General features: G+C 33.5%; 3 protein-coding genes across 3 annotated transcripts; 2 read left to right on the top strand and 1 right to left on the bottom strand.

The window, feature by feature from the left end:
* The first annotated feature begins 1,953 nt into the window (after positions 1-1,953).
* LOC108338548 (probable methyltransferase PMT28) lies at positions 1,954-8,670 on the top strand. The gene is made up of 8 exons (XM_017575490.2): positions 1,954-3,213; positions 3,523-3,672; positions 5,479-5,749; positions 5,852-5,944; positions 6,405-6,579; positions 7,062-7,304; positions 7,487-7,681; positions 8,312-8,670. The coding sequence occupies exons 1-8, from the start codon at positions 2,383-2,385 to the stop codon at positions 8,508-8,510; spliced, it is 2,157 nt and encodes a 718-aa protein (XP_017430979.1). The 5' UTR covers positions 1,954-2,382; the 3' UTR covers positions 8,511-8,670.
* An 834-nt stretch (positions 8,671-9,504) lies between these two features.
* Positions 9,505-14,590, top strand: LOC108338328 (S-adenosyl-L-methionine-dependent tRNA 4-demethylwyosine synthase). The gene is made up of 8 exons (XM_017575131.2): positions 9,505-10,544; positions 10,699-10,814; positions 11,292-11,467; positions 12,182-12,372; positions 12,460-12,546; positions 13,424-13,581; positions 13,674-13,884; positions 13,964-14,590. The coding sequence occupies exons 1-8, from the start codon at positions 9,705-9,707 to the stop codon at positions 14,114-14,116; spliced, it is 1,932 nt and encodes a 643-aa protein (XP_017430620.1). The 5' UTR covers positions 9,505-9,704; the 3' UTR covers positions 14,117-14,590.
* A 3,042-nt stretch (positions 14,591-17,632) lies between these two features.
* Positions 17,633-20,174, bottom strand: LOC108337649 (uncharacterized). Its single transcript, XM_017574217.2, has one exon. The coding sequence runs from the start codon at positions 19,175-19,177 to the stop codon at positions 18,782-18,784; it is 396 nt and encodes a 131-aa protein (XP_017429706.1). The 5' UTR covers positions 19,178-20,174; the 3' UTR covers positions 17,633-18,781.
* Between the last annotated feature and the right edge of the window lie 4,084 nt (positions 20,175-24,258).

Below are 24,258 nucleotides of genomic sequence, written 5' to 3'. Positions count from 1 at the left end.
TTAATGTCCAGATTTTTTAAGATATATTAAAGTCATAAAAAAATTTTGTTTGTTGAATCTATCGTCACTCTAATATTAGATTCCTCATTAATATATATTTCCACACTTGATATGTATTTGTATCGGCTTGACTTCTTCTTCTCCCTCACAGTAGGCTCATTATGGCTTGATACACGATTTTTACTGGCTACCATCTCATGTTGAGTTTCTTACTAATGCATCCATCTCCTTTGTTATAGTTTGAATTCAACATTCTTTTCTCATGGCTTAAGAATTTTTATGACATCAATGATAGTATTCACTAAGGTCTCACATTGACTGATATGAAAAAGGAATAAGTAGAAAACGACTATAAAATGAAGAGTTAATTAAGAAGGAATATAAATAAATAAATCTTTTTGGTGTATGCATCCATCTCTTCTTCCAGTTTGAGTTCAATATTTAGTTCTCAGGGTTTTTTTAACCAAAGTATGAATTTTGTATGACATCAATGATAATATTCACTAAAGTTTCATATTGAATAATATAAAAAAGAAAAAGTAGAAACAACTATAAAATAAAGAGTTGATTTATATAGTCTCCACATAAATAAGTCTTTTTGGTGTTTGTAGGATTAGATAGTTGATTGTCATGAGAGAGTTTGTAATCGTTTATCGAAAAAAATTGTACGATGAATAATAATATTTTTGTTTTGTAAACGTAAGTTTTGAAGTGTCAAACTTTAATTTTTTGCTCTTGTGAGTGTACTTTGGACTAATGTGATATCTTTAGAAGATGATATTTTTTATTTTTTTGCAATTTCGTTTTGTTGTGAAGTGTTAGCACATGTTACATCATGAATAATACAAACAGATTTTTAGAATTCTTATTTCACATATTCAATACCATTGCACCTAATTCTTTTTTATTTTTTTTTCAAATTAATTTTAAACAAAAAAGAAAAAAATTAACAAATATTTGAGAAACCACATATTTACTTTTCAGAATATAAATCCATGTGAGACAAATACAATGATCAATAAAAGTAACAAACCATTTCTCTCCAAAACTAAATTTTAAAACTGTTAAACATCAGAGTAACATTTTTATTCTAAATTATACAATTCATAACATAAATTTACATTTTAAATTATATAATTTGTAATATAAATTTAAAATATAATCTGTAATGCAAATTACATTTTTTATAGTAGAATTTGTAATATTAATTTACATTATATATTGTAGAATCTTGTAATGTAATGCATGTGAAAACAAAAAATGAACTCTGAAATTGCAGGAAAAGAATGAAAGAGAACATATTCTATGCAATTATGTGTGAAATTACACTCATACTCTATAGAATGAAGGGGCAACGATAAGAAGAAGATGGGTTGGAGGTGGAGGTGAAAGAAAAAGATGGGATGGAGATGGAGGAAAGTATGTAATTGGGCTGGTGGAGGAAGAACAATTTTGTTTTTTCTACTTATGGAGGTGCATGAAGAAAATATGAGGTGCAAGAATAAATTCCCATAATTGATACACATTCTGAGCCTCATAGCAAAACATTCACCATCCTATATAATCTTATCAGTTTAAGATAATGCAAACCCCTCACTAAAAACATTTAATGTTGTCTAAAAAATGATTACTCATAAATAATAATATATTAGTATATGGAACAATTACTGCATAAGTTTGGACAAAAAATTCCTATAAAACACTCTAAAATGACACACATGTATGTATTTAACATTTTTACATTCTTTCTTGATTCATCTTTCATTATGGTAATTCATAATTAATCTCCACAACACAATTCACATTTAAAGGGATAAAAGATTTTGCTGACGAAAGATTCGGTCTAAAATTCAAGTAAGAACAAAACATTTTGTTTTGTTTTGAGAAATAATAACAATGACAATAATTATAATTGTTTGTAATAATAATGTTTAAGCACATTGGTTATTACCGTTGTTGATTAAGCGCTGACTACGTATAATCTACTCTGTGTCTCTGCATCAAACCTCATACGGATCGAAGTTCCGAGGAACATGTCTTCTGCCTAACCATGATGCCTCAACCACTGACGCAACTTCGAACCCCTTTTGTGTCTTAAACTTCTCGTTTTCTATAATAACCATTTCCACGCTTCCGCTTTGTCAAAGTTTTTACTTTCCCATTCGTCACTCTGAAACAGACATCATTTCTTCCACCTAAACCTGTTCGTTTCAGTTCTCAGATTTGAGCAATTGTTGTCGATTTCCGCTGTTTCACTCTTTACATTTTCATTTGTTGGACCGGTAGACTTAGATCAGATTCGTTTTAGAAGGAGGGTGGTGGTAGTTCGAAGAGCTTACATCGATCATTGAATTGCAAAAATTTCGTTTTTTGGATTGAAGTATGGCCATAGCTCGGTTGGTTCGGCAAGCGAAACGCCCACATGGATTGTGGGTGAAGATGGCAGCTGTGACTGTAATGGGTCTCTGTTTCATCTTTGTGTGGGGAGTGTTTTCTTCTTCTTCTTCCTCTGTCACTTCCCAAAGGGAGAGTTTTGAGGACATTGCGGAACCCGTGTCTTCTTCTTCTCACAAGCCGCAAAAGTTGAGAGATGAATCTAAAAAGGGTGGTGAGAGTGAGAAAAAGAGTAAGAGTAACGGTAATGGGTCTTCTCACTCTTCTGCCACGCGTCCTCACTCTGAACAACACAAGGGAAAGGACAGCAAGAAAGAGAAGAAACACGTGCAGCATAAGGAGGACAAGGAGAAAGAGAATCATCAAGGGTCAGAGGAGCCTCAACCCCAACATGGCCAGGAAGAGAAAGAGAAAGAGAAAGAGAACGAGAACGTGAAAGAGGAGGTGGAGGGTGAAGAAGAGAAAGTGGATCATGAGAGTGATGTGAATGTGGATGCTGATGGTGGCAGTGATTTGACTGAATCCGTGGATAAGGATGATTCCGAGGTGGTGGAAGATGCGGAGGAGTTGAGAAAAAAAAGCAAGGTAAAAGTGAAAGGACCCTTGTTTGATCCAAATGCTAGCTATAGCTGGAAATTGTGTAGTTCTAGAAGCAAGCATAATTACATTCCCTGCATTGATATTGAAGTTGGTGGTGGTAAAGTAACAAGCTACCGGCACACAGAGAGGAGTTGTCCTAGGACACCCCTTATGTGTCTGGTTCCTCTTCCTCATGAAGGGTATGGATCTCCACTGCCTTGGCCTGAGAGCAAATTGAAGGTACATGAAAAACGCATAAAATCCTATTTTGGATTACTTATTAGTTTTTTGAGCATTTGAATTGAGATAATTCTTTGGTTTTTGAGATACAAGATATCCATTATTAGTTTATATTTATGTGTGTTTATACAGAAATTAGATAGGGTAGCTTATGGAAAAGTTACAAGTAGATTTTAATTCGTACTAAAAGATTAATTTTTTTTTTGTCTTGTTTGTGTTTCTTCAGAAATTTATTCAAATTGGGACACAAGCTTAAATATCGGTGTCTTATGTTCTTGTTTCTCATGGTAACATCTTGTGTCAGTGCAGATATTGTATAAGAATGTTGCACACCCGAAACTAGCTGCTTACATAAAGAGACATAATTGGTTGATGGAGTCTGAAGAGTATCTTACATTTCCCCAAAACCAATCTGAGTTCAAGGGAGGGATCCATCACTACCTTGAGTCCATTGAAGAGGTAAGTTTTCTCCTAGGTTGTGCTATGTTTGGTACCTCTTAAGCATGATTGTGGACAAACAGAATTGATACATCGATGAAAACTATAAGAAGTCGAACTTCTGGAGTTTTATTTATCTAACATGACAATCTCAGAACTACCTTACTGACGTTAGAGATTAACTTGTTTGTAATTTGGTAACTTCAATTTTTTTTTCATTATACGTGGAATTCTTTGTTTGGGGCAACAGTGAATTAAGGGAAATTACAAGTTATGGTAGGTGTCTCCTTTTAACACTACCAAATTCATATGGTGTGTACTTCATGTAGTTAGATAATTTTTAGATCTAGATACCGACTAGTTCAGTAAGCTTGACACTTATTTTCCAATTGTTATGCCTTGAAAATCTGATGGAGGCAACCTCTTATTACAAAGGTTTATGAGAGAAGAAGTAAGGGAAATGGGAATAAGGCTATTTGATGTTAGTTACAAGTAGTTAAGAGTTAGTTAACATGTCAGTAAGTTAAGAGTAAAAGAGGTTTGTATGGAAAAAGACATGGGGAGAGAAGGAAGGGTGTGGGAAATATATTGCTGGGGAACCAAACCTATTATTTTCTGTAATACCTTTCATATTTGAAATACACATTGTTCATTCTCTTTTGGAAAATTAATCTTTGTTTCTTATCCAGTTTCCATAAAAATCATTGTGTATTATTTTAGCACATAAAAATTTCAGCATTTTAATTTTGCATCATAGAAATATGTCTATTATTATGGCAACCCTGTGCTGCCACTGTCTCACTGTTGCTTTACTTCCTATGCGGTTTAAACCTCTTCTCAAGTGCAATGCTTCTCATGTTCTGTACAAGTGTGAAACTATACAACCTCAACCAACTCTCATGAATCATGATCTCGTGCTTTGAAATTCTTTTATGTAAAACATGGCAATATAGAAAATACTTTCATCTACTGTCAATGTCAAGAACATTGGTTAATGAAGATTATTTCTGTTTCTGAAACAAAACTTATTTTATTTATGCGAAATAGTCCACATCAACTAGAGATAAGGCCAAAGTATTGTATATAAATGAGAGCAAACCTCACAGACTAAAATTCCACTTTCTTAAGATGATATCAAATTCGTTCAAAGCCTATCCTAGTAAAGTTTGTTAGGCCTATTGTGTTATCTGTTATTAGGTTTTTTCCCTAGTCCCGAACTCGAGATGTCCAACTCTTGGCATAAAGGGGTGTGTTAAGGTCAAATTATAATATATATAAGTGAGTGTAAATCTCACTTATAAACCGGTTTGAGTTTAGTTAGAGATAAATTCCACTTCTTTATGAATTTGATAAGATATTTTTTTGACATTCCATATGTTTTAATACTCTTCCTCAGGCTAAAGCTTACTTCGCTTTAAGCTTGTTAATAAACCCTTTAAATAAATAAGGGAAACTATGTATATTGAGATTGCAGAATGAAAGAGTTACGTTATGCCAATCGGCAAGAAGGCTGAACTATATATCCTAACAATAGATACAATAAGATGAAAATGTATATATGACACTGAAATTTCTAGGATTGTATTGTTTTAGTTTGTTGAACAAGTTATTGAATATTTCTTTGGGCTTTCTTTGTCACGTCCATTTTCAGTGCTTGGTTTTATTTGAACAACTATATATCTCTTTGTATATTCTTTTATTGCATTGTGATGGTAATATTGATATTTGTTTATACTAACGTACAAGTTTCAACTAAACAAAATAAAATTGTTACCCTTTATTTGTGTCATGTTGGAAACATTTTGATACTCATTCTGAACTTTATAGATGGTACCAGACATTGAATGGGGTAAAAACATTCGTGTTGTCCTGGATATTGGATGTACAGATTCGAGCTTTGCAGCTGCTCTCCTTGATAAGGATGTTTTAACAATATCACTAGGATTGAAGAATGATCTAGTGGACCTGGCTCAGGTGGCGCTTGAACGGGGTTTTCCAGCAGTGATTAGTCCTTTCAATAGAAGAAGACTTCCTTTTCCAAGTCAAGTTTTTGATGCTATACATTGTGCAGGTTGCAGCATACCTTGGCATTCCAATGGTTTGTGTTCCTGTTTTCAGTTTCTTGTTTATGGAAATAGTTCTCCAACTTACATTTATTTGTTGGAAGAACAGGTTGAAATTTCCCACTTTTTTTTTTCAGGTGGAAAACTTCTATTGGAGATGAATAGGATTCTAAGACCTGGTGGATACTTTATCATGTCAACCAAACATGACAGCATTGAAGAAGAAGAAGGTTTGGTCTCATGCTTGATTCATAAGTGCCTTCACAGATGATATAAAGACTCAATTTCTTATCATTAATTACTATTATCATGTATTCTTGTTTGAACAAAACTGTAGCAGGATATTAATTAGTTTATTAATGCATTAAAAAATGATCCATTTCTTATTATGGCTCATTGGTTTGGTCATGATAAACCATGATCAAAATGGTAACAATTAAATACACATTTCAATCGTATATATAATATAAATATAGGTAAAATTTTGAATTATCATAAAATGATATATCATATGTTCCCTATGATATAAAGTTTTGCAGTGTATTCCATATCGATAATACTTACTGTTGGAGATCAGATGCACGTAGCCTTTCAGAAGAAAATATTTAAAGACATTATCTGGCAATGCTTTGTGTATATATTAACCAATCATGTCATAAAAGTGACAATGACATATCTTTTCTCTTCCAGCCATGACAACATTGACTGCATCTATTTGTTGGAATGTTCTGGCTCACAAAAGTGATGATGTTGGAGAAGTTGGAGTTAAAATATATCAGAAGCCGGAAGGAAATGACATATACGAACTGAGGAGGAAGAAGATTCCACCACTTTGCAAAGAAAATGAAAATCCTGATGCAGTTTGGTATCCTACTGTAAATATTATTTTGCTAAATCGATCTTCTTGTAGCAGTATATCATTGCTTTCTGCAATATGTTCCCAGTTACAATTTGTTTTTGTTGAATGTAAACGGGTATTTATCTTCTGCATGCCAACCTGATTTTTCGGTGTTAGTTTATATTAGCAGAGTTTCCTTGATCTGGTAATGACATAAAATTACACATTAGTATGATGGTGGTGCTACCTGTGATTAGAATTGGTTGACTTTGTTTGGTTACGTGCTATATTTATAGTTAAAACTTGGAATTGATCATTTGTGCTTCTAAACAAAGCTAGGAAAACAGATTATGATTGGGTATTATGTTTAGACTTTACATGCTTGGGATACTTCCAAAACCAAACTCCTCATTTGTGTGTTTTTGAATCTGTGTTCTGCATTTAGTTGCTTGAGTTTAATCAGGTTATCTCATTCATTAATTGGTAAATTTTCAATATTCTTTGAATAGGTATGTTCCCATGAAGACATGTTTGCACCCTATTCCATCTGGAATTGAACAACATGGGGCAGAGTGGCCTGAGGAATGGCCCAAGAGGCTTGAAACCTATCCTGATTGGGTGAACAACAAAGAGAAAGTGGTTGCAGACACCAATCACTGGAATGCTGTTGTTAATAAGTCATATATCAGTGGATTAGGCATTAACTGGACAAGTATTCGGAATGTAATGGACATGAAATCCATCTATGGAGGGTATGCCAGGAAACCAGTTTGAATTTTGTACTCAATTTGAAAGTCCTTGTAGATATCATAGATAGGTTCCTTGCATCAATGAGTGAGCTGCATTATTCTCTGATACATACTTAATGCATGTCTAATTTTTGTTCATTGCATGATTTCCTATATGTATTCACAATTCTCCCTTGTAAATTCAGATTGGCTGTAGCTCTCTCTCAACAAAAGGTCTGGGTGATGAATGTAGTGCCTGTCCATGCACCTGATACACTTCCCATCATTTTTGAACGTGGGCTTGTGGGTATGTACCATGATTGGTGTGAGCCATTTGGCACTTATCCAAGAACATATGACCTTCTGCATGCTGATCATTTGTTCTCACGGCTCAAAAACAGGTATTATTGGACAAAGTCTTAACATTGTTCTATGCATGCTTTTCTCTAGATGTTCTTTCTTGACACGAGATGGTCCTGTTCTTCTGGACTATAGTAAAATTAGAAGGTTCAAGTATGCTTTTAATTCATATAAACTGAAGGACTTTTGATTCTGGTTCATGTTAGCTTTTTCTTGGTTGATTTTTATCCTTTTAGAAATATCATACACTGATATGATACTATTGAGTGCAAAATCTTATAAGATGTCAAATGATGAGATAACCTCCATTTAAGATTTTTAAATGTATAAACAATAAATGCCATTGATGTGACCTTAAACGGTTAGGTTTTTAGGTTCAGAAGTGGATTTTAAACCCAACTCAACCCTATAAAATCAGCTTGTAAACTTGTCTTATCTTTAGAATAGACTTTGAATGGTTTTGATACCATGTTAAGAAGTAAATGTTCAATTCCATAAAACTGACTTGTAAGGTGAAGTTTGAACCCACTAATATATTGTAAACTTGTTTTATTTCTAGTCGACGGGAGATCTCCAACAGTTTGTAGTGAAATTAGAATTACATGTGATAATTTGTGTGTTGACTACATGCTTAAGATCAGTTTCATGTTCTTGAAACAATTGTTTTGCAGGTGCAAGCAGCCTGTGTCCATTGTTGTTGAGATGGACCGTATAACAAGGCCAGGAGGTTGGACAATCATACGTGACAAAGTTGAAATTCTAAATCCATTGGAAGAAATATTGAAAAGCATGCAGTGGGAGATTAGGATGACTTTTGCTCAGGAGAAGGAGGGTATCTTGTGTGCACAGAAAACTTTGTGGAGGCCTTAAGTCCCTCTTGTATGCAATTTTCTTCTTCTGTAACACATCTACCATAACCACAAGTGCTGATATGATCTGTATTATTACCATCATCTTCCTTCAACCTGAAATGATATGTATGAAGGAGATTTTACAGGTATCTTTCATATAACAAATCCATTTTTTTTAACCATTGAGCATACACAAGGGAATATATTCCATAACCAAAATAGCATGAGGAGGATTCAAACCATAAATCACTAAACCAGACTGCTACTACTGTCAATTGATATTGATTCATCTCATAAATACATTATTGATCAGTAATGTATTTTAAGAAGGCATAAGTTATTCTTACAAGTTTAAATATATATATTTTTTAAAATGCTTCAAATGTTCCATTGTAAAAATTTAATTCATTTTTAACATTGTTATAATTAAGTTCTTATGATAATTTTGTCTTTACTTGTAGGTTAAACCCTCTACGTAACTTTTTTTTTTCCTTTTAATTGTGGAAGTTTAAGGTGAATTCGAAATATAAAGTTATTCGAATGGTTCAATTTTTAGAATTTTGTGAAACAAATAAGGAAGTGAGATTTGGATTTAAAAAAAAAAAGTGGAAAATTCGAATTGATAATTTAGACTGTTTATATAATTTAAATTTATCGAAAATTTGTTTGTAATAACTTAAAAAATATTAAATTGGTCATGAATCATAGTAGCGAAACTAAAAAGTGTAGTTAAGTTTGCAATTAATTATAATTAAATGTTTTATACTGTTTTAAAACAATGACATATATATATATATAGACACGTTTAATAAATTATTACAAGACATATAAAGATATAATTGTTACAATTATTATGGTATTATAAAAAATTAGGCTAAAATAGTTATAAATAGTAAGTTTTATTGAAAAAAAAATTGAGTGAAGCAAAATGTACTAAAATAATTTCTTTTTATTACATAAAATGTTTTATACTAAACTTGCATAATGATAACAAAAGAACCGGGCCTTGATTTCTAAAGCCCAGCCCATAAACCTTTTCGGTGTCGCTGGTTCTTCCGTTGGTATTCGCCGCTGCAAACAGCTCCCGAAACAGATCGCTGAACTAAACAGTGTTCAAGGATCCTTCGTTTCGCTCCATTTTTCAATAACAAGGCGTAGTTAGATTCCATTACTACACATTTTCTCTCACAAATCTTCATTTTCTACTGCAACAATGTCGATATCAAATTCGCTATCCTCAGTTCCCGCGCGTCTCACACTCCTCGCTCTCTTCTCCGCCACCACCTTCTACTGTCTCTACAAATCTCGTCGTTTAAGATACCTCAAACTATCCTTAAACCCTAACCCTAAACCTAAACCTAAGATCATATTCCTCTCAGAAACCGGAACCAGCAAAACCCTCGCTCTCCGCCTCCACCGTCTCCTCGCCTCTAACGGCGTCGCATTCGACGTCGTCGATTCGCGGCACTACGAGCCCGAGGATCTTCCCAAGGAGACGCTTCTCATCCTCATCGCCTCCACGTGGCAGGACGGCGCACCACCAGCTGCCTCCCGCTTCTTCGCCACGTGGCTCGCCGAAGCCGCCGCCGATTTTCGCGCCGGCTCACTTCTCCTCTCGAGCTGCCGTGTAGCCGTCTTTGGCGTCGGGAGCCGAGCCTACGGTGAATCCTTCAACGCCGTCGCGAAGGGCCTCGCGACGCACCTGAGGGCGCTAGGCTCCAAGGAGGTGGTTCCGCTTTGTGAGGGGGATGTTGATGGTGGTGACCTGGACAAGGTTTTCGATCGGTGGTGTGAGAAGGTGCTGGCCGTTTTGAAAGGAGGTGGTGTTGCGGAATGCGATGATGGTGATGGTGGTGGTGCTCTGGAATGTGGCGTTTATTCGAGTTCCGAAGAGGAGTCTGATGTGGAGAGTGAGATTGTTGATCTTGAGGACATTGCTGGTAAAGCTCCTTCACGGCGGAAGACATTGGCTAGTGGGGAAGAGAGTAATGGGAAATTGAGTGGCAGAAAGGAAATGGTGACTCCGGTGATTCGAGCAAATTTAGTGAAGCAGGTATACAGTCTGAATAATATCATAATGTCGCATTGCGTGTTTTGTGCTGCTTAGTGAGTGATGGTTTGGTTTTCTATCTGAACTTTGGTAGATGAGACGTAGGTCTAAGTTCTATTTTTGAAATGGCTTTATTCGAGGTTTTATCCATTTGCAGGGGTATAAAATCATTGGGTCGCATAGTGGTGTCAAGATTTGTAGATGGACAAAGGCGCAGCTTCGTGGTCGAGGTGGTTGCTATAAACACTCGTTTTATGGAATCGAGAGTCACAGGTAATAGCAAGTTGACATGCTATTCATTTCATGTTATATGTCTAGGTATGTTTCATGTCATAACATTATATTTTAGCTGGAACTCTGGGTGCTTGATTTCTTTATCTTATTCATTCTCGCTGAATTTAAAGATGGAGTTTATTAGTTATGTTGGTATGAAATTTTCTGCTCCGTTGGATGGTCTAAATTAAATTTCACAAACAAGAAAGGCAGTGAATGGATCCGGAAAAGGAAAGAAAGAGGGTGTACTTTGGGCTGCAATATAATAGTTTGGCTTTTGAAAAGTGGGGTGGACTTGTAATTACGGTTGCACATCATCTGAAATTTGGCCATACAGTGGTTGGCTTTATCCTGGCCATGGGTTTTGTCGAGTTTTCTTGTGCTTGTCCAAAAAGTTGATTTGTCATTTGTTTTACATATTGCTGAGCATATTTCAGCTGCCTAATTCACTACGTCAATTTTTTTGAGTTGACACAGATGCATGGAGGCAACCCCTAGCTTGGCATGTGCAAATAAATGTGTTTTCTGCTGGAGGCATCACACAAATCCAGTAGGGAAAAGTTGGCAATGGGAGATGGATGATCCGAGAGAGATTGTAAATTCTGCAATAGACCTCCACACAAATATGGTTAAACAAATGAAAGGAGTTCCTGGTAAATTTATGTACCTATGCTGCAATAATTTTGAATTATAAGGATATTTGTCAGATTAGTGGACCTACATGGGGGATTGGTCAATAATGAAGCAGATAAAGTAGCCCTTGATCATATGCTGTGGACTATCATTCAATATGCTCTAATTGAAAGCGTTGGGTACACTAAAGATATGTTATAGTGAAGAACTTTAGATGGAAAGAGGGGGGTAGTGGTAAAGGTTTCATTTCAAGTAAATATTCTCCTGTTTGAGAACTTTTAAATGAGAGATTATTATGTAACCTTTCAATCCCTTGGCAAGACTCTCTCGCAATTCAAAAATGAAAAATTTATCTGTCCCTCCTTTTTCATCCAATCCCTCCATTTAAGCCCTGCCCTCATTCAAAACCTAAATATGATGTCTTTGTAAAAAACTTCTAATTTTGATGATTTATTCAGTGGTTGTATTCTTATATGAACACTGTATTCAATCTAGGTAGCATACCATCTCGAAATGCCTGTGCATTTGTATGGTGACAAAGCCCACTTTGTTGTATTAATTCCCATACTTATGCTTTGTAATTATAAATCAATCAAAAGAAAAAGAAAACTGGAGCACAGGTACCGTGCTATGTGTCCATTGTGACTGATATTGTGGATATTAGCTTCAGAGCAACTCCACTTTTTTGAACATCACCGTGTTCATTAAAATGCCTCATTTAACTCTTTGTCTAGGAGTCACCTTGGAGCGATTAAATGAAGGTCTCTCACCTCGTCATTGTGCATTATCTCTTGTTGGTGAACCTATAATGTATCCAGAGATAAATGCACTTGTGGATGAGCTGCACAAAAGGAGGATTTCCACTTTTCTAGTTACAAATGCACAATTTCCTGAGAAAATTAAATCGCTGAAACCTATTACCCAGGTATTGCATGATTTAGAGATATTAATTTAAACTCGTGGTGGTTTTGCTAATGCTAGTCAAACCTAATATTCTTGTTCCGCCTTGCAGTTATATGTCAGTGTAGATGCTGCAACAAAGGACTCTTTGAAGGCAATTGATAGACCACTATTTGGCGATTTCTGGGAGAGATTCATTGTAAGTATTTCCCCGTTCTCCGAGTGAAAATATGTCCTTAGTAGAATCATAGAGTGTTAACAAGTGTATTAATAAGGTGCAGAGATATTCCTTCTAAGTCGCTCCAAAGAGTAGCATAACAGAATTACAGAGATGTTTTTATTTTTATTTTCCAAGAGCTTTTTTTTAGGATCCTTAGCCCACCATGATCGCCAATTTTGAAGCATGGATGTAGTAATGGATCCAAAAAAAGAATTGTTTGTGTTAGTAATCTGCAAGTAGCCAATCATCATACTGTCAAAATTGGACAGAGAATCATATTCTTTTGTAGAATATCACAGACAAGTTAATCAATATACTGGCAAAAGTCTGGTGAATGTTTCTTGCATGGAAAATGAACGAGTGTCTTGAAGTAGACTTCATAATAAGTTAAGGGTATAAAAGGAATTCAGCAATTAATACATCTGAAAATGAGTCTATGGTTCTTTTGGGGATAATCACAGACAAGTTAATCACTGGCAAAAGTCTGACGAATGTATCTACTTGGAACGTGAGTTTTGAAGTGGACTTTATATTAAATTAAGGGTATAAAAGGAATTTAGCAATTAATACATCTGAAAATGAGTCTATTATGGTTCTTATAATTAAAGCAAGAAGTACACCGCTGATTTGTTTCTTATAGATAGGACTAGAGGAGTGTTTATTTTGTCAGAACCCCTCTTTTTTCATTATAAAGAGTGGAATACTAGTTGTAATAGACACTATTTAATTACAGAAAAAAACATAACTAATTCAGTTTATTTTTCTTTTTATGTTGGATTTAATCTTACCACGTGGTGTATACTTTACCCGCATGATCAGTTTATCTATGTTTGTTCATAACATAACTACCTGCCAGGATTCCTTGACTGCTTTAAGGGAAAAACATCAGCGAACAGTATACCGCCTGACCCTAGTGAAAGGTTGGAATACTGAAGATGTTGATGCTTATTCTAAGCTCTTTAGTATAGGAGATCCTGACTTTGTTGAAATCAAGGGAGTTACGTATTGTGGCTCGTAAGTCACTGCATTTTCTCCCTTTATCACTCTAGTACTCCAACTTGGTTTAGTCTGAGACCCTCTTTTAAATGACAACGTACTCTTCACAGGTCCACTACATCAAAACTCACAATGGAAAATGTCCCTTGGCATGCTGATGTGAAAGCTTTTTCAGAGGCCCTAGCTTTGAAAAGTCAAGGAGAGTATGAAGTTGCATGTGAGCATGCTCACTCGTGCTGTGTCCTCTTAGCAAAAACCAACAAGTTCAAAATCGATGGACGGTGGTATACATGGATAGACTATGAAAAATTTCATGATCTGGTAGGTGTCCGAGTCCTACTGTTCTTTTGGACAAATCTGGATTATTTGTTTATGAAATTTACCCTCAATTTGTTTTCAGGTGGCATCTGGAAAAACTTTTGACAGCAGAGATTACATGACTGCCACACCATCCTGGGCCATCTATGGATCGAAGGAAGGTGGGTTTGATCCAGGGCAATCGAGATTTAGAAAAGAGAGACATCACAAGTCGAGCCACAATCAATTAGGTTAGCCATTTAAGAGCTTTTGGCCACTGACATTCATTTTCCCGTTGATCTTTCTTCTTCAGTGTATAACTCATTAGGTTATACAACATACTTCAATAGGATAGTTTTTAATACATGGCTTCATACATAGGCTAGTACCATTTCAGTGTATTTAAGCCTTTAAGCCCCCAAGTTTTCCCAATTGCAAGTTGGAAGAATATTATATTTTTCGTAATTACCTCAAATTTTGGATGTCAATGTTGTAGTCGCAGAAGCAACTCGTTTTTGAGATTGAGATCTGTAGAATATGTTTGAAGTTTTGCTGTACAAAGCATTGCTTAGTGTTGCTCTGTTGTAATATTTTGGCAAACTCTTTTAAGTTATATAGCCTTTCAGGAGAGGAAGATTAGGTGGAAATATTATAATGCAATGCAAACATGTAGACTGTGCAAATCTCGAAGTAATATTATAATGCAATGCAAACATGTAGATTGTGCAAATCTCGAGCGTCGGATTGTAGTTTAAGTTTTTGAATTATTATTGTACTGTTAATGTAGTCCTATTATTGTCGAATAACCAACGATGTTAGTTATTGACTATAATATTTTCTTCTACCCAAATACTCACAATTTCGCTATTTTATAAAAAATTGAACTTCTTTGGTCCTTGAAAGATTCTATTGATCATTTGTCTCTTAATCATATTTCTATCTACAAATGATGAGAATGGAAATTCAAATTAATGATATTATTAAAAAAGCTCAAGCTATGTCAACTTCCTACGAACACGGCAATTGGGGAACGAATGCCAAATTTTGCTATCGAAGTATACGAATGATGTCACACGCCTTTTTGGATCAAATTGAAGCCATTGTTCATTCCTTTTTGAGCTCTCCTACCCTCATCTTCACTCTCAATTTATGACGTTGAAGTCAAAATATCCTAATCCTAAGCAGTTTCCCGGATGCTGCGTCTCTCCCTTCCTTCATATGGAGTGCATTTGTGGAATTGTTTGCCGAGTAATACTCATCCGTCATATCTATTAGTGCTACTCCAACATCATTGTACCAATATAACATTTTCATGCTTTTTACCATGCGTGATTTTTGTTGGTCCCATCCTCTGATATTATTTTTTTTCATATTTTTCACCTGAGATTTTTTTCAAAGAAGCATTATTTCTCATTTTGTTTTTGCTAGTATTACAATTCAGGCTTCCCTTTCCCCCCAAAACATGCTTTCACACAGCAGCTACTATGTTCTGTCAATTTTCCATAACCGCCCCTTTCAATTATAATCCATTTCCATCAATCCTTTGGCTGAAGACAATTTTGGACCACTACAGGATCTTCTGATTTAAAGTTTAATCCACATCAATCCAGGTTGCTTTCGTGATTAGTTTCCAATATTAATTGTGTAGTTGAATAAACTGAGAGATGATAGAGTAAATTCCTGCTTTCAATTTGCCTGCTCTCTCAAACATTGGAATCTAAGCAGATTAAGTCATTGTATATTAATTGGTCCTTAATATGAACTGAGAACGATAAAATGACAGAGCAAACCTCTGAATAAGAACAATATCCTCATCTTAAAAAATCCTAAAAGTTAAGGAATGTTTTCAACAAAATCGGTACGTGTTTGTTTGTTTGTTCTTAAAAAGTTTAGAGAATGAAAAGTAAAATTTTGTAGGAAAATTTAGTCTATGTAGTGGAAGCTGTCCAACTTGAATAGGATTGTCTGTGGGATGCATGTGGACTATGTCAACTTTCATGAACCAAAATTGGACATGTAGTATAACATTATTGTCCCTTTGTACCATTGCCCCCCATAAGTTATTTAAACCAATAATTAGCAATTTTTAAAATCTCTATCTCTTTTCTAATTAGGACAAAAGTTAAATGCAAATGGAGTAAATAACAAGCTTGACTAACCAAGCAAGGATCACCACTAAATTCGACTAGAAGACATGAATAAGAGCACTAAACAAAACATACTACAACTCAAATAAAGTCCTCTCTGACAAAGAAACTGCGTAGTTAGCTAAGTTAAATAATTAATTCAAATGTTGAAAAATGATTCTATTTTAGAAAAAGGATTTTAGGTGGAAGTTGAAGATGTTAAATTAACTTGTCCAACTCTTAAAAAAATTAATTGATAAATTATTCAATAACTATAATAACTTTTATTTGAATTTTTAGTCATTTGTTTATCTAACTTTAGTTTTAGATTTCGGTTACTTTTTAAACTTTTTTTTATTGAAATTCCATGTAATTTAATAGAAAAATAAAATAGAGTATAAACGGCCTAGCAGTTAAAATAAGTAATGGAATATCAAAGAAAAAGGGTGTTAAATTTTATCAATAAAAGGGAGAAGTATATATTAAAGGGAAATGTCAGAAGTTTTATTGAAATAATTGGAACAAATAGCATTATTTTACAGAAATTAAATGATCTAGCGTTTTTTGTTCAGCTAAACTTTACAAGGTCCTCCTCCCCCACTGAGGTTGCTCTTGAAAACATCTCCAAATGCAATTCTAATAGTATGATATACATGATTGATAGCAATTCAAGTGGAACACGCCATAACATTACTTCCACAATTTTTTTCTAATACCATAATTTTTTCTAATAGGCCCCACACAACTATTTAATAGTTTTTTTTACTAACTTTACACAGTGAACTGAACTATTATTTGGTCAAAGGAAAATAACTAAATTGTTGAAAACAGTAAAATAAAATTATTACTGAAACTATTCACAATATAAAACTATTACTTTAATCTTGAGTATGCACTCGACAATATTTATTTTTATATGACAAAGTTCATAATATAATTTTAATATTAAAATAAAAAAGATGATTAGACTTCCTATTCTCACTGAATGGTTGACCTTGCTATGAACAATTTAATAAAACCTATGTCATCGTTATCCAAATTCTTATAACATGGCCCACCTCTGTTTAAACAGCTAAATTATTTTATTTATTATTAAATATTTTTGAACGCAACACAATGTATACTTCATCACATTTAGTGAGAATAAATGCAAAATCTGTTAAGTTTTCTTGTTATTGATCATAGTCAAAACATTGTACTAAGTCACCCTTTGCCATCTTTTACTTTGAACTTGAATGTTCCACGTTTGCCATGTAAAATTAAAGGAGAAAAACGTCACACGTCACTTAAAAAGTTTAGCATGGAAAGTTATAGGACAAGGATATAATCTTTCTCATTCATTGGACCAACCATAGGTTTCACAAATACCAACAAAAGTGAAAACCCATTTGCCAAACACAAAATTCCACCTTAGTAATACTAATATTAACAGTACCATAATACACTTTTACCTTCATTTAATACATACGATAAAAATAAAATAATCATAAAAAATATAAAATTTTATATTTAAAAAAAATATATCAAACAAATATAACAAATTTATGTAGGTCAAAATATCATTTTTCTAATACTAATCATCCAAAACATCACATCAATTATGTCAATCATTTACACTAAGAAAAATTATAAGAAAACATCATTTAACTCGATCTATTCTATCCATCCACATGCGTTGAAGATCACAAAACCTTGTAGGTTCCATACTTTATTCATTAATATAATACCTCTTGATAAATTTTAATCTATAATATCCTTTTCTGTTTGCTAAACATTTCCGTGACAGCAAAAATCAACAAAATAGATTTTCAAACATTAGAGAAAAGTTGAAATAAAAAAGCATTGGTTTGGTTTTTGTTTCTGCCGAAAGTGGTGTTTAACTTAACGTCGAACCATCCTTATCATTCATTGGTGTGCTTGGGCGGCTACTATATTCTTCATTGCTATGTGACTCTCACATTCTATGCTATGTTTCTCTCTCTCTTCCACTTTTTCTTTTTGTTCTTCACTCAATCACCCTTTTCCAATGCTACCAACACCATACACACAAATAAATAAATAAAACAGTACCTTCAATTTCTCCAGCTACAAACAGAATCCATCATAAGACAGTAATAGCAGCAATCAAACTACATAAAACCACATAATAACCAACATCAAATATCAAGCAGATGATGATGATAATGCCATGTTTCATATAAAAAAAAGGTAAAACACAGTAAAAGAAAGCCATGGAATATCAAGAACATAACCAATATTTTTATAGTTTATTCACAACTATATAGTTTCAAGCTAAACTGTGACCTTTGGAAGATAAAGAAAACACTCAACAAGATAAGGGTCATGTGTTTTTGCAGCACAACTATGGTTGGTGGTTGCAGGCAATCAACATAAACAACATACTCAGACAAGAACATCTTATAATTTAGCTTTCTTTTCTGTGTGTGAGTGAGTGAAGCAATGGATAGTAATATTCAAGAAACAAGTAATTGAAGTCATGGAATGGAACCATAACACAGTACATATAGTTTAGGTTTAGGAAAGGATAAGATAAACCACAGACTTACACAGAAGAGAAAAAGCAGAAGATAAACCAATAACTCCTTCAAGTGTTTCTATTGACACTTGTGTTCCTCAACAACAAACAGCAGCATCAATATCAGTTTTGATACCGATTATCTAAATAACAAAAACATGGCAAGAACAAGGAACCAACCAAGAATCAATTGCTTAATGAAAAGAAAGAAATTATAAAAGAAAAAAGAGAAGAGAAAAAGGAGCAATGATTATGTATATTAGCTACTCTTTCTGGGTTTGCTTTTCCTCCTAGCTCTGCTTCTGGATGGCTCCACTTTTGGAAGTTGTATCTCCTCTTGTTTTTCAACCATCATGCATGCTGCTGATGATGTTCCTTCTTCCTCGTTGTTTGTAACTTTTTCCATTGAACTTTCTGTGCCTTGTGCTGATAAAGAACCTCCTCTATGCTGTTCAATCACTTGTGCCTTCTCCTCTTCACTTTCTTCCATCTTTACAATAACCTTACGAGGTCTACCTCTCTTTCTAGGAGCTTGAGGTTGAGGTTGTTGAGCTTCTTGTTGCTCTTTCTCATCATCTACGGTTGATGATGCTTCAGCTTCAGCTATTGCAACTGAAAGTTCCTTAGTTTTTTGTGGCTTTTTCTTGCCCATCATCAATACTCACTATTTCTTATTTCCAAATTTTCAATTCAAAGAGATCACGAAAGCTGTACCATCAATACCAAATCTCCCAACCCTTAACCCTTAAATTCGTTCACTGGATATGATAGGAAGAAAAAGATGATTCTGTTTCTAATGCAAAATACACACACATACCCTTTTCTTAATTTTTATTTTGCAATATGTTAAAAGCAAGAAGACCAATATCTTTGACCAGAATCCTTGTTCTGGAAACTCTATAAAAGCAAGGCCTTTGTAAACTATAGTGACATAAAAAAACAAACGACTATAGGTCTTCATTCGGGTGCCAATTAAATAAACCATTCATAGCATCATCTTTCACTTTCCTTTTTTGTCCATTCATTCCGTCTAGTGTCATTCCAATTTATTTACACGTTATTTTCTTCCCACCACAGCAGAAAAAAGAAAGAAAGAAGTAGCAAAAAAAGTAGCTATGTTAATTGCTTATGCTACTAGAAGAAAGTAGAAAGTAGAAAGTAGAGTAGTAGTAGTAGAAGACACAGTGTGTGCAGAAGGGTAAACAGAAATGAGAAATGAAGAAGCTTTCTCCTTGACTGCTGAATAAACTAACCCAGAAGAAAGTGTGGTGAGTGGAAAAGTAATAACAGGAATAACCATGGTTAAGGGTGTGGACCAAAGAGGAGATGGGAAAAGGGCATGTGGGGTTTTTACGAGGGGTAAGATAGCCAGATTTGGTGTGTGTGTGTTGTACTACTCACACGCAGTGTTCCAGTCTGACCACTTGTGTTGCTTCCCGGGTTTCGCGTCCTTACTCTTCTGCAGCTTTAAATGTTGTTGGGGTCATCACACTTCACACAACACAAACACAGTTAGTGTGTGTTTGAGTATTTCTTTTTCTATTTTTCTTACCCTTTTCACTGTCAACTCTATCTTCAATCATTCATCCATGATCTTTGTAAAAAATGGTACTTCTTACTTCATGGATTCATGGATTGTGTCTTGTAACCCTCAGGAAAAAAAGTGAGAGTTCTTTGGGTTTTCAACTTGTTATGTGACATCCTTTTGTGCAAATGTTGTCATGGATTCAACTATGATTCTATTAGTTAATTTTCTTTATCTTGTGAAACTTGTTATTCAACAAGTTGAGCGGTGAATTTAAAACTGATTTAGATTATATAGGTGAGTGGAAATCTCATCTTACAAACCGGTTTTATGAATTGAGTTAGGTTTAAATCCATCTGTTGTCGGACCGTTATCGGACTACCTACTAATGTTTAATCTCACGTTTAAGATGTATATATCTCGCATGATCGCATGAGAGGGTGTGTTGGAAGTCCTACGTCTAGAGATAAGCCCATTTATATTATATAAGTGGATGTAAACCTCGCCTTACAAACCGATTTCGTAAGGTTAAATTAGACTTAAAATTCACTTCTTAACAAGAGGTTTTGCTAAAACTTTTAGTTCAACATCATTAGGACCTAACACCATATTCTTGGACATATTGGAGTCTCTTTTAAATTATAAAAGTTAAATATCACATGATTATGCAGACATCAAACAAAACCAGATACATGTAATGGTTGTGGTCCATATGTGATAATAATTTGAATATTATAAGAAGAGAGAAAGAAAAAAAAGATGTTTTCTGTGGCAAGTTGAATCTGGCAAATGATAAACGGATGATAGAAAAAACACAAGAGTGTGTGGTTTGTTTTGCGGGACCAAACTAGCTATGTATAACACTGTGTTGGCTTTTGACTGTGTCATTCAGATATAATATATATATATATATATAACTGAGAGAACCACCTTTTCTAAAAAACTTCTAAGGAAGCTTCATCTTTTGTTTTTTTATTTAATCACTTTCTGCCAAATGACTCAGAAAGAGTCTTGCTGGTTTATGCTTCACTAATATTACTGTTAATCTATCTTTATTGGACTATTAATATTAATACTTCTTTCATTTACAAGTAGTACTCTGTTCTTCAACAGTAACACTTTCTTTTTCACCAATGGAATAACAAATCTTTACATCTAAACATTTTAATTTTGTTATTATATACACAATATTCACCAGCAACCATTTTGTAATAAAATAATAAGAATCAGTCAATAATACTTTAACAAATAATTAATTAATTACATGTCAATCATTAATATAGATTGTTAGTACTTTTTATTTATTTGAATAAAAAACTAATATATATATATATATAAATATATAAATGGTGTGAAAATAATATATATAGTTTATAGGATTCAACAAAAGTCTAGCTACTGCAAGACAGGACCACTGATTTGGTACTTTTTGAATAATTGGCTTTTAAAGCCACTGATGATTTATAATTGCAACAAAAAAACGATATTTTACTTTATGATAAAATCTATACCATTATAGAATAATGTAATGGATGAAGTGCATATTTTTTTTTAAATTTTATTCTTTAAGTAGTTATTTTTAATTAAAATAATTATTTTATAATTTATCTTTTAAATAGTTTTTTTTTTTAAATTTAACCATTTTTTATGATTTACCTGCTATTTAAATTTGACTATATTTTTAAATTAAAATAAATACTTATAATAAAAATTAACTGTAAAATAAATAAAATATTTATAACAATATATATATATATATATATATATATATTCTCTATCATTAATATTAACACTTAATTTTCAACTTCTACTTTCTGCCACTAACATTAACTCTCAATTTAATTGGATATATAAATATCCTAATTCAAAGTTTCTAACATATTTTCACCAACATAAAGGGCACAATTTCTCGACTTAAGAGCTATAATAAATAGCCTTAAAAAATAAATGAAAACATTGATGTTGATGACAACATTAATAGTTTTGCATATTTAAAAGAAACACTTTTTATTATATGTGTTTGTTGTGTTGGTGATAGAAGTGGTAATTTCAGAAGAAGAATATGTAACATGTATTTTTGAAAGTTTGTTAAAATTATACATTCATAATGTTTGGCAAATATTAAATGTAATATCTTATTTAAATAGTAAAAATATTATATAAGAGTTATCACATATTCAATAAAATAGAACATAATCAGAAAATATAAAGTGATATTATAGTTATTCAAAACATGACTACAATTAAATTTTATATAAAAATTACTAAGCCAAAATTATATATATATATATATATATATATATATATATATATATATATATATATATATCTGGTTTTCTAAAACAACCAAAAGAAAACATCTACCATAACATCTACACATCTACATTATCTCCATCGAGTACCTACTTTACGGAAATATCATTTGTCTCTGCTCACACCCACTAGATGATGATCGTCCAAGAAAATAACACCCAATAACAACCAACAAAGAAACACACAAGTAGGGTAAACTAATGATAAAAATAATCCAAACATGGAATATTAAGTTGCATCATATATCACATTTCACATAAAATTATTCAAACATCTCAATCATGCCTTTGACTTAGACTTGACTATCCGGATATAGTATGAATATCTAGCTATGACACTTATGGTGGTCTCTTACTGCTATGTAGAGTCATTGTCAATGGGTTTCACCCTACCACACACAAGGTTGTTCTATTCCACGTCTTAGGTCATACTGGAGCACCTAGACTATAACTTATGGTCACTCTCATCACATGCATCTTTCTTCTCTAATTAAGAATAAATAATCATTAGAGTGTCAGGATAACCCCAAAGACTGAGCTTCGTACATTCATGCCAATAACACTTTGACACAACCATTAAGAATTCTCCTTAGAACTCTTATAAACCTCAATTCCATATCATCATATATTCCAAACCATATCACAAAATATTAGATAACACATCATATCCTTTAAATCCAAACATAGAAGAGAAGAACAATTAAAGCAACCAAGAAAACCTAGATCTACTTGTCCAATGCCAGAATTAGGCGTTCAACGAGCAACCTTCACTCGCCCATGAGGCAAAAACAGTGAGCTAACTCGCTTAGCCACTGAAACTCATTGCCAAAACACCCCAATTACTCGCCCAGCGAGCCACCTGCTCGCCCAATCACTCTGGATAATTCTCCAAAACACTAATTTTGCAGAATTTGCACCTTCTTAACCTCACATATCCTATCCTATGCACATCTACCAACTTTTACCGCTTCTAATTGATATTATAAGCCACAAAGCATATACCTAATCCATTCCAAACCAAATTTAACTCAATTTATCATGGAATTCCAACTCAAAATTACCTAAAACACTACTTTTTAGATCGTAAACGAATTCTACAAATTTTAACTCATAACTAAGCCACTTAAGGGACTAAGCCATTTAGGGATCTAAACAAGTCCAAAACAACCCAACAATAGACCCCAAACCTTCCACTTTGCTTCAGACCTTCTACTTCTAAAACTCACTACTCAAAATCTAACCAAATGACTACCACTTTATTCTATATCACCTATTTACTAACTCATAACTCAAACAAGTTTTCAATAACCACAAAACAAACCCTAAAATTTAGTTTTCCTCATTTAACCATTTTCTCAATCTTTCACCTATTGAAACCTCCACTTTAGACCATAACCAAACTGAAAATAACATGTTCTCCACTAATAATGCTACTTCAAACCTTTACACAATACAACTTCAAAAACTCAACTCCAACCAATAATAATTCAGTAATATATCAGATTCACTCATAGTCACATGCTTCAATTCATTAATACACATAATTTAATTCACTAATTTTCTCATTTAACTATCACATACTCAAATTCATCAAGATATTTATTTAACATCACCAACTACCAATTTCACTCAATTTTGAAACACACAAAAATAGATTCAAACTCATAATAACATTATAAATAAAAAATTAGTTTCTCTTACCTTAACACAACACTACCACGACTTTATATAGCTCGTTGCCCTTGCTTCGAGCTCAAAGAACTCTAGAAAAACGTATAAATCACAACAACATGATCAAAACGAGCTCTTAAGACCTTTGATCCACGAAAAACTAGAAAAAAAGAGATGGACGACACATGCGAGGAAACTTCTAGTGGAATGTGTCTTAAACTACGAATT

Source organism: Vigna angularis, chromosome 7 (assembly GCF_016808095.1).
Source record: "Vigna angularis cultivar LongXiaoDou No.4 chromosome 7, ASM1680809v1, whole genome shotgun sequence".
Lineage (NCBI taxonomy): Eukaryota > Viridiplantae > Streptophyta > Magnoliopsida > Fabales > Fabaceae > Vigna > Vigna angularis.
Note: the sequence above shows the minus strand (reverse complement) of the source record. Positions and strands in the feature narration are given on the sequence as shown.